Source organism: Lactuca virosa, chromosome 3 (genome assembly GCF_052849685.1).
Source record: "Lactuca virosa cultivar CGN04683 chromosome 3, Lactuca_virosa_CGN04683_v6, whole genome shotgun sequence".
In the NCBI taxonomy this organism is placed as follows: Eukaryota; Viridiplantae; Streptophyta; class Magnoliopsida; order Asterales; family Asteraceae; genus Lactuca; species Lactuca virosa.
In genome coordinates, this window is record NC_136428.1 from 13,062,933 (window position 1) to 13,074,611 (window position 11,679).

General features: G+C 36.1%; 1 protein-coding gene across 2 annotated transcripts; it reads right to left on the minus strand.

Annotated features, from left to right (window-relative positions):
* Positions 1 to 6,547: 6,547 nt before the first annotated feature.
* Positions 6,548 to 11,246, minus strand: LOC145165231 (salutaridine reductase-like). 2 transcript variants are annotated; one of them, XM_079083934.1, is made up of 5 exons: positions 11,148 to 11,246; positions 7,655 to 7,895; positions 7,451 to 7,522; positions 7,140 to 7,334; positions 6,548 to 7,066 (listed from the first exon to the last, which is right to left on the minus strand). In XM_079083934.1, exons 1-5 carry the CDS (start codon positions 11,159 to 11,161, stop codon positions 6,686 to 6,688), a joined length of 903 nt encoding a protein of 300 aa, XP_078940060.1. In that variant the 5' UTR covers positions 11,162 to 11,246; the 3' UTR covers positions 6,548 to 6,685. The 2 variants fall into 2 exon arrangements, with proteins under 2 accessions (XP_078940060.1, XP_078940061.1); XM_079083935.1 differs by lacking the exon at positions 11,148 to 11,246 and adding an exon at positions 10,636 to 10,721.
* Between the last annotated feature and the right edge of the window lie 433 nt (positions 11,247 to 11,679).

Genomic DNA, 11,679 nt, shown 5'->3' on the forward strand with positions numbered 1-11,679 from the left:
ATGTCTAAGTCCATAACTATATTTGGTATGTACTTGACCCGACCCGGCATGGTCCATTTGGGTTGCACTTCACCGGCACAATTTATATGGATAGTCTTTTGAGAATAGTATACTTATGATTTATATTAATATATTATAAGTTCTAATATATTGATATGGAATCATTTTATTTAATTAGTATTGATCAAGAATTAATTTAGAATTAATTAAGTGATCAAAAAGAACTAATTAAATATGGACTCTTATATATATGGAATGGGCCAAGTTCATTTAGGTTGGGCTAAGCTTTCATGGATGGTCCATGGAGCTTTTAACCCATGGGTCCTATGTAAATGAAAGGTCATGGGTATTAGGGTTTACATGGATGTAACCCTAATCCTCCATAATATATAAAGGGGTCCTTGGCTCACAAAATTGGCACAAGTGTGTGAAAATAAGAGTGGGCCGATTTTAGTGTGCATACATATTCTCTCAAGTTCTTCCAAGGTGTTTTGGTGATTTGTGATTCCATTTGAGGCTTCCACACTATTGGGGCTAAGCTCTTAAAGCTTGAAGACATCAAGCTACATCAAAAGGTATGTCATCTAACTAGAACTTTGTAGTATAGGTGCTTCATAATATGCTAGTTAGGATGAAACCTTGGAATAGTTAATATTTGCATGTATAATAGAGAAAACATAGATCCAAGGTTTATAGGGTTGCATGTACACCATAGGAGTGTTAGAATGCTCAAAACCCAACATATTCAACATGTGCTAAATCCATAGCTCTCATTTATCGACAGTATTATTTACAGGTATTCCCCCCCCCCCTGCAATACATGTCAATGGGTTTTTAGAGTACATCAAATGAACATATAGTTCATTACACCTACATGTTGCGGGCCTGCTAGTGTTCCACAGTCCATCTAGAATAGTCCATGGTTGTCATCCATACTCTGCTGAATGACGGGGGCCAACATTTTGGGTAAGTGATTCTCTCAAATTTCACCACTCACCCTCAACTCATGATCAATATTACTGATCATCTCCTTTATCCAACTCACCTTTCATCACACCCACTATTTCATCTACCCATGTTTTACCCAACATTTTTCGTAGATAAAAATACATATACAGTTTAAATTATTTAAAAACCTGTATAAATCATTCCTTCAACACCCATCTCAAATAAACAAACAATATATATTCACACAACACGTATTTTATGTAAAATACTTCATATCTATGTGTAAGGTGAAAGTAACTACACACTCACTTGATTTAATGAAAATCGGGCAGCAATTCGTTTCCTAAAACGATCGTTTCTAATAACACCGGGAGTTTTATTGAGAAACCGGGCTCTGCGAGGGTCGGGCTTCGAAACCGAAAAGATAAATTTTATGGGCTTCTCGGGCACTTCGTGGCGTATTCTGGGGGTTATAATTGATACCGGGGCTTCGAGGGACGTTAAAATGAAAGAAATATGGAAAGAGGGGCTAAAAGTGGCAATTTTCCGAAATATACCCGGGAGGTCTCGCACCCTCCTATTTATAGGGCCAAGCCTCCTGATCCAACGGCTGAGAAGAAGCCACGCGTCGCAGATCCGAGGGCTCGCAGGGAAGGCTCGCACGTGGGCTCGCACATGGATGCTCATGCGAGGGCCTCGCTGGAGGCTTCTGATTGGACCGCTTCAGACAGCACCTCGGTTCGGACACGTTGCTGATGACACACCGAGATCGGACACAGGGCAGCCTCCTATTGGACCGAACCTCGGACTCGCGAAGAACATGACACGGCTCGCCAGGTGGCTTTGGTGACTCAGCAGGTTCCGGACACGCGTCGGATGCGAAGCGAGGACACGTGGCCGAAGTCCACGTGTGCGAAATTCCTTGGTTTTGGGGATTTTTCTTGGTTTTCGCGCCAAAACTTCTAAAATCCATAACTTTCGCATACGAGCTCCATTTTTTACGTTATTCATATGCACGCGTAGGTAAAATTACGCTCTACAACTTTCGTTTAGACTTCGTCGGCTAATTTTGAATTTAATTTTTATATTATTATTTTTAACAGAACGGGACAGGAAATCCGTTAAAAATTCATAACTTCTTCATCCGACGTCCGTTTTTGTCAGACTTTTTACCGATGTGCTACTAATGACGAGACCTTCGATTCTCGTTTAGGTCGTGTTGGCTAAAAATTACTCGATCTAAAATTCGAGTTTTTAGCTGTCTACTGCTAAGCTGAAACTTCGAAAAATCATAACTTCCTCATACGAAGTCAGATTTGGGCGTTCTTTTTATCGAACTTCTCGGTTTAATGAATACTACGAGTTTCGTTTAGATTACTAAGGCTAAAAAGTAGTTTATCAAAAACTCACTTTTTACGACATTCGGCACCGTGTCGGTTTGTCGCGAAACTTCGACAGGTCATAACTTCTTCGTTATAACTCAGATTTCGGCATTCTTTATATATCCGTAATCCTTGTCACGCCCACTACAAGTTTCTTAATAGATATCAGCTTTATCTAAAATTTAATTTTTGACGCTCATTTTTATTCTTAATTAATTAAACCCTAATAATTAAGCATAAAACACATAAAACACATAATATTCACATAATTCCTTTTCATTTCTTCAAAATGAGTCACAAAGGTTAACCTAGACTATTATGTCAATATTAATGCCTAGCCTAGAAACACGGGCATTACACTGAAGGACAAGATACCCGGGGTGGTCCACATAGACTGAAGGCCTACGAGGCGGTCCAGTCAGGCATAAGGCCCGAAGAGCGGTCCAGATAGACTATTGGCCCTGTAAGGCGGTCCAGTCAGGTTGAAGGCTCATATATGCATGTTGTTATCTGTACCAGTTATGTGTGGTACTTTGGGGGAACTCACTAAGCTTTGGCTTACAGTTTAAGTTTTATGTTTCAGGTACTTCAGATGATCGGGGAAAAGCAAAGGCGTGATCGTGCACATCCTTCTGATTTTGTGATATTTGATTTTGGGATACTATGATTCGTGTTTATTACTTTGGGAACTGTATTTTGTTAACAATTATGGTTTTTGGTTGGATTTTAAAAATGAAAATTTTTACCTTGATTTTTGCGATATTACAAATCTTTTTCATTGTAGTATTGAAAAGATGTTCGATTGATGCCTTACAATCCTTCCAAACCAATGCCTCATATTGAGCACCAGGAAATTTCTTCTTGAATTTGGACAGAACATGCCTGGCACATTGCCTATGTTCTATGTCTAGGAATAAATCCTTCACTGCTTCAATTAACCCCTGCATTTAGATCATAAGGAAATTTAGAACATGATCATAATTGAAACACCTAAATCATAGCATAATGAACACAAACATATCTTATGTTGATCTGAAATCAATGTCCTACCATACCAAGATTAAAGATGCAGATCTTTTTTGCAGATTTTCTAGAAACCATTTCTAATTGTCTTTATTTTCCGCACATACCACAACCCAAGCTTTTGGGTAGATATGATTGTTTCCATCCCTCCCAACAGTACATAATAACAGACCATTACACATTCCTTTTAAAAAACACCCATCTAAGTTTATAATCCCTCTACAACCACTTCTCCAACCCTACTTTAGAGAATCAACCCATTTGGCATAGCGTTCACAGACAACTTGACTGTTAACCGTGGATTAGACCTTCTTATCTCCTCACTATAGAACCACAACTTTGCATAATTTTCCACTATGGTACCTTTAACAAGATACACAACATGTTGCTTAGCTCTCCTACATTGTCCCATACTAACCTGAATGCAAAATTTAGTCTTTACTTCCTTATTTAGCATCCTAACATTGAGTTTCTCATTCTCAATAACTTCCTGGTGAAATGACTACCGATTCATCTATAATTAACAATTGACCCTAACTTAAATTTCCTGGAACAATTATGCTCATTGATAAGGGACTTGATTTGGAATGAGTGTTCTTCACTCATCCATGAAGCCCAGAGCCTAAATGTGCATTCACCATCACAACACTTAACCAATAACCTTTTACTGTCATTTTTTACATAGTACAATTGATACCCACTGTCTACAACATAATTACAAAGCATGAATTTCAATTGTTTAGGGTTTGTAAACCTCATACCTAGAATTGACAACTGCTTAGTTCAAGGTATGTCTTCATTGAACATTGGTTGTCCTTTCATATATGGGATATTGTCATCTTCATCCTCTTGTGGGTTGCCATCTTCTTTGGCATCCTCATTTCCATTTTCCTGACTTAGGTCCTGCTTGATTTGTTGATGACTCGGTCAGGTCAGACCTATTTGGTTGACTCGGTCAGCTCATTGCGTTTGATACCCAGATATGTTGCATCTTACTCGGTCATGAAGGTCTTACCCAGTTATCCAAAAAAAAGTCGTTGACGGAAACATAAAGACTTGTTCCCTAGTTTGCCATTCTCCTTCTTAGTTCTCACGCGTTCCTTCATCTTGCCTACCTCCAACTTTTGCAAAGAAAAACAAATATCAACACCACTTTTGCCTTCTCACACTGACACCTTCGTCGTCCACGTCCAGCGCCGTAGTACCCACCGACACCGCCTCCTCCTCCTTCCCTACATCTGTCGGTATGTCTCTCGCTCTCTCAATCGATTTGCGATTGTTCTTTACTTTGGGATTATCGCTCTGATTCACGCCATGTGATTGTTCTTTAATTTGGGGAATTCCCATTTAAAAAGATAATGGTTAATCTGATGAATTATCTTTTTATAACTCTTTTAGTTTATTTTTGTTCTGTTGGAGTTTTTGGATAATGAAGTTAGAGGGGAATAAGAATTTGAAGGTTAATGCTTTCAGTTCGGTGGGATCTTTACAGTGACAGATTGAATAAAGTTTTTTGGTTACTGATTCAGATTTTTTTTTATGAGAAAAGGGCAATATGGTCTTTTTTTATTAATTTCAAGATTAGCAAGCCAGTTCTATTGGTTCTCAATTGGTTTTTCTGGATCAAGAAATTCAAAATTAGTAGATTCTTGAAGATATGGATGAGAGGATCTGTTTTTTACAAGAGTTGGAGTTATACGGTTTTGTCTAAAGGGCAATACGATCTTTTTCTTTTCAATTTTAAGAAAAGCAAGATTTTTCAAAGTTCTATGCTCATGGAATGGTCTGGAATAAAAATGAAGCAATGGCATTTTGATCAAAGTGTTATTCTTATGTTTACTGTTGCTCTGTATCAAATTTGGTCAATAAATGAATTGTTTGAATTGCTTAAAAACAATGAATTTATTAATAACTTTATAAAAACAATGATTCCTTTATAACTTTTATTTGGATTTTTAAAGGATTTGTGTGTAATTTACATCATTGTATAGAGCAGCAGGGTAAAATGTTTATTTTTCATTAGTCAGCAATTTCAGTCAGATGTACAATCAAACAACATGGTTTCTTACCCAACCATGATTTCTTATCCAGACAGACATTTCCCAGTCAGCACTTTCTCAATCAGCTACTATCAAACGGGACCTTACTCCTTCCTATATTTCTCCTTCCATGTTGCTCTGTTGTGGACTCATGAACTCAGTTTGGTCAATACCATCTTCCCTTTCCATTGACATGTTTGACATAACATAGTCCTCAATTTCATTTTCCTTAATTACATGCTAAGTAGTACCAAAATGGTCCATGTAAACAGGCAGTTGTACTCCACACTGATAAGCAATGTCTATAAACTCTTGATATCAAAGTTCATTAGAAATCAAGGTTAAACCTTATGGGATTTTTAAATCAGGTTGACAATAATAAAGCTTCTCACACTTCCCTTGTGTGAATCGTTCAAGAAAATCTACAAATTCAGTATAAGACATACCAGTAAAATCGATATTCTCGAACACATGATGAACACCATCAGAGTAGCAAAAAGGTTTGTTGATGAACACACCTTGTAAATGAACCTTGATTGAGACGAATATAGCCATCGACACACGACGGGAACTTTGTTGGGAGGTAAGGGTTTTTCGTGAATGAAGACGACGGGAGTGAAGAACGACAAACGAAATAGGCTTATTTAAAACAATTCAAGCAAAAGGGAAGTACACATGGCCATTTCATTAAATGACGTGGCACCAACATTTCTTCTGTGGCATGTATATTACCTTTGAACCCAGTATCAGGTCACATAAGAATATTTTAAAACAGGAAAATGTAAGTTTATTCCTTAATGTACAAAAAAAAGTTAGATGGTCTTTTAAAACAAACGTGACAAGTTCGATGGGCTAATATCACATTTTCTTTTCTTTTATTAAGTATGGAGATATGCTATTGATGTGACGTCTCAAGGTCGTATTTTTAAAGTGCAAATATGTTTACCATATTATCCGCATCGCTTTCAGCATGATATTCGACATTTGACACGGGCCAAAGTATTTAGGCCGGATAGGATCAGACAAAAATTGGTTTGTTGGTGAACTGTTTTCAGATTCAGATCGGATTAGGGGGGCGATCTGATTTTCATGTGCACTTCTCAACCACGAATTCAGAAGCATTTTCTTTTTTAGTTGTTTCTCCTCCAAAATAACTAAACTACAAGGTAAAAAACTTTTTTTAACAATATAATTGACATACTTGTCATAAGTTTTATTTCAATGATTAGAAATCGAAAAGAAATCATCCAAATTTCTAACAAGGCTGATCCTAGATCATACTTATTCTTCATATTAAAATGTTGATTGTTCCATCATAAAAAAATATTGACCCGATGGCCCACCTTCAGGGAGCAAAGCGAGTCGGACAGGGCCTCTAGCACCTTCTTCAACGGTGTAAGTTCCTTGAAAAGAAGTAAAAGCCGTGGCAAGAAAACCAGGAGTAATCGCATTTGCAGAAATCGATGGAAATTTCTTAGCTAAAATCCTGGTGTATGCATTAAGAGCAGCTTTCGAGATGACATAGGCGGAAACATTAATAGTCCACCCTTTCTTTTCCAACAATTTCTGATCTTTTGCATCCTCAAAATATCCACTCACAACTTCATCCACCACCTCCTCCGTCAGTCCATCTACATCACTCAAAATCTTCCTTACGCTTTCGTCTTGAACATGCTGTAACAACACAAGAAGCATAACCATATAAAATGATTAATTGTAAATTAAACAAGAATATATGCATGCTTACTTGTAGTTGCCCCATTTTGGATGAGATGTTGACTATTCTTGGAGATGTAGATTTAAGAAGAAGTTTTAGCAAGGCTTGAGTCACATGCTTAGCTCCATAATAATTGGTTTCCAAGCATTTCTTGGCTTCTTCAAATGTTTGTGTTTCGACTTTCTGTGATGGCTTATCCTTTTCATAAGCCTTTAAACCAACTTCCTACAATATCACAGTTAAAGATCGATCGGTAGTTATTTCATAGATAAACTTTTATCAGCATCAATTGAGTTACGAAAATTAACCAAAACATGATTAACAGAACAATGCTTCATTACCTTAAGTAAAAGGTTTAAACCCCCAAAGTACTCCTCGTCGGCGTTACTACTAATCACTCCAGCATTGTTAACCTGTTTTATCCCTCAAATCAATGGGTAATTCTCAAATTGGTTCAATTTTGATCATTTAAAGTGTTAAATTTTGTTACAAATGTAACGCCAGATGTTAATCTGCAGCAAAAAGCGAGGGTTGAGAATCGTTACCAATATGTCAAGTTTTCCGAACCGAGTTTCAATGAAATTCGCCAAGGAAGCAATACTGGCCGGATCTGTGACATCGAGCTGATGAAAGACGACGTCGGGTAGACCGGAGTACTGCAATTTGGCGACGGCGTTGGTGCCCTTCTTCTCGTCTCTTGCAGTCAACACCACCAAAACTTCATTAGCCAATTGCCTGCATATTTCTAAACCAAGGCCTTGGTTTCCACCGGTAACAACAGCAATCCTAAACAGTCAACAACAGAAATATCAAACACATTGAAAAACAAAATTCTCACATTTGATTTTTTTTTTTTTTAACACTCTCTAGTCTCTACCCTTCTATCATTTTAATTTACAGAAAATTAAATACTCATACTTTTTTTGTCCGTTTTTAATTTAGGAGATCACATACTTGCCTACTTAGTCATCTAGGTTTTATTTTTTCACCGTCCTTTCTCAGAAAATTTTATAAACTTTTTTAATAATCTTTATGTTTGACAAAATCGTGTAGACTTTTTGTAATCTTTATGTTTGAAAAACTCGTACAATCTCAGAATTTCTTTTTAAAAAAATTTATTAAACTTTTTTAATAAAATTATATTTGTACAATGGTCTTCATGAAAAAGTTATAGAAATAGTCCATATAAAATTGTCTTAAAGCCTTTATGATTAAGAAAATTACAGGAAAAAAATTACAAAAATGTCCATGTAAAAGTTATGTTTTATTTAATGATTTTTATGTTTGAGGAAATTATAGAAATGATCCTTATAAAATTATCTAATTGTCCCTACGTTTTAAACATACAGTTACAAAAATAATTGTCCCGACGTTTTAAACATACAGTTACAAAAATAGTCTAAAACAGTATCAATGTAAGGCAAAGTTACAAAAATAATCCCTATATAATACTGAAATTGTAGAAAATGTCCCTGTAATTGCAAAATTACAGCGATACCGGAATTAATTGTTTGTCAAATATGATGTTAAGTTTTAATAATAACTTAAAATATCAAATATGTATCTCCAAATATTATTTTTCAAAATAGTTAAGCCACGCTGATTAAAAAGTTGGTGACCTAGTTGACGTTTGTATAGCCGAGTTAATCTTTTTCTTTCGTTAACTTATTATATACTTTAGACAAAATTGCAAAAATGGTCCTTGTGGTATGCATTTTTTTGAGGTTTTAGTCCAAACCCCGACTTTTTTGGATTGGTGGTCCTTTTGGACTAGTTTGTATGTAAAAATGGTCCCTGTGAAATTTGAAATGACTAAATTGCCCTCTTGATATATTTTTTTATATTTTTTCTATTTAATTTAATGTTTTATTAATAATAAAATGGGCCTCTCTCTCTCTCTCTCTCTCTCTCTCTCTCTCTCTCTCTCTCTCTCTCTCTCTCTCTCTCTCTCTCTCTCTCTCTCTCTCTCTCTCTCTCTCTCTCTCTCTCTCTCTCTCTCTCTCTCTCTGCATATGGAGTAAACAACAGTTTTGTCTAACTTATGAAAATTCTGTGTCTTTTTCTTGTACCCAATCACCACCTCCATTGCGGTTGTTGTGACCACCGGACACCACCGAACACCACCCAACACCACCTTCCAGTCGTGACCCACCACCACCGATACCCACCTTATACCCCTCTCTCTCTTTCGATTAAAAATCACCACCGAACACAACCCTCATTCCTCCCTACCCTCCTTCTCATCGAGCTCACTGGAAAAACGAGAAAACGAAGCAACAGAAGCCGCCGGAGTAGCCCCTGCCACCATCGTCACCGCTGCTGTGAACCACCGTCATCGTCAGTTGTTGCTTCTGTAGGTCATCTCCGACTAGCCCCGTCACCTCTTGCGGCCCCTGTATGTCCGATTTTCCCCCTCGTTATTTTCGTTTTCCTTTTTGATCGATCAACAGTCCTGGATAAGGAAGAACTGGTCTCTGATTTCGATTATACCTCCTCTGATGTCGTGTACTGGTGTTATTGTTGTTAGGCTACTTTGTGAGGACTCCATTTTGCCTTCGTTATCTGTGCATAACCAAGATCTGATTTTGCCTTCGAATTCAAAGCTATAAGGGGTTTGTTGTTAAGAACCAGAAGTTGGTTTGTGGAGTTAAAGTATTATCCATGAGTAGTACCTAGTTAAAAATCTTGGATTTATCTAATCAATTTGATTGAGGCCTCCATCATTTTTGTTTTATGAACATAATTAATGTTTTGGGGCTGCAATCATGTTCTTTGGTTGGAGGATGAACTGGGAAATGGTTTCGTACAGGAGAGAGAGAGAGAGAGAGAGAGAGAGAGAGAGAGAGAGAGAGAGAGAGAGAGAGAGAGAGAGAGAGAGAGAGAGAGAGAGAGAGAGAGAGAGAGAGAGAGAGAGAGAGAGAGAGAGAGAGCGAGAGAGAGAGAGAGAGAGAGAGAGAGGTGGGTCCTTTATTATTTTTTAATTGTTAAAATAATTAAATAAATAGTCATTTCAATTTTCACATGGACCATTTTCACATACAAACTAGTCCAAAAGGACCACTAATCCAAAAAAGTCGATGTTTGGACTAAAACCCCAAAAAAATGCATACCACATGGACCATTTTTGCAGTTTTGTCAATACTTTAATGGTTTTGTTGTTTATTATTACTACAATATGTATACGAAGAGTTTGAAAACTCAATCCAGATCGAACCAATTCTAAATCATAAGTTTATATTTGGATTATAGTTCAATTCAGAATGATAGTTCCAAACCACAATTAAAGCGGTTTAGATCATTATGATATTTGGTTATCTTATTAAATATTTAACACAAAATATTCATTTATAAATATCAAAGAACATGTCTTTTCATTTAAGAATGTTGGCGATCCATTGCTTTTAACTTACAACACTAGTTTCAAAACCGAAAACGATTTCATTTCTGACGGTGTATTGAAATTTGTTTCGAGCATCATGCATTATAAGTTATGAGAGATTCGAAAAACTAAAGAAATATCAAATACCTTTTTGACGCCATTATATATGTGGGGAAATTGTTAGAAACGTTTTAATATTTTCGGAAAAATTTCACTTTAGTCCCCAAAAAAAAAATTTAACAGAAAAGTCCCTATTATTGGATTTTACACGATAATATGTCATTTTTTGTTAAAAGAAAAAAAATGATTTTTTTGTTAATTTGAGCCAAAATAAAATAATCGGGACTTTTATGTTCAAATTTTTTTGTGATTAAATTGAAACATTTTCAAAAATATTGGGACTTTTCTGATAATATATGTGTATAAACTAAGTGCAATGATTTCAGACTTCTATTAAACAATATACCTTAAAACTTTTCTGAAAATAAAAAATAATTTTATATAAACAATAACAAAAAACTTATATGCCAATCAATCAAATAGAATCAAATGAGAAAATGTTGATATGTCAGTTAATCTATCGAAACAGAAAAGTGCAAGCGGAATTGAGCTAATAGAATTTTCCTTCACATTCGAAAAGCTAAAGAAATATCAAATACCTTTTTGACGCCATTATATTCGATGTATGATTCTTGGTTTTGGACCTTTGGTGGAATGTTTGTTCTGAATGTTTGCTGAGAGTATTAAAAGGAGGAGTAAGTTACAGTTATGCTCCCTATATTAATCACATCAGTATGGTCCACAAAAGAATATATTTGTGCTTTTCGTCCCTATTACAATATTTTTGAACATTTTTAGTCCATGATTTTCATGTTGTTTAGAAATGAGGTTTACGCCCATGTAAATTGACCCTCCATGGCATGCAATCTTTATTATTTTCATCTGATTTTTACGTTGATGGTATTTCACTCGCTTGATTTCTTAACCCTCGTTGTTTGAATTCTATGTTAACGTTGCTAGTGCCCAAGATATGAAGGAGAAAGAAAGAGCAGGTTTAATAGCATTGGGGATGGGGGTGTGGAAAGTCGAAAAATGGGTAGAGCTTGTGTGAGGAAGTATGAGCAACTTATAAGTTGTTATTGTTGTGGACTTAATGTTGTATATGGCTTTATACTCATTTCTTTCAATGTT

Coding starts and splice junctions, on each gene's coding strand:
- LOC145165231 (XM_079083934.1), bottom strand. Junction 7,335..7,450: donor GTTTAAACCTTTTACTTAAG/GTAATGAAGCAT, acceptor GTGATATTGTAG/GAAGTTGGTTTAAAGGCTTA. Junction 7,067..7,139: donor CCAAAATGGGGCAACTACAA/GTAAGCATGCAT, acceptor GTGTTGTTACAG/CATGTTCAAGACGAAAGCGT.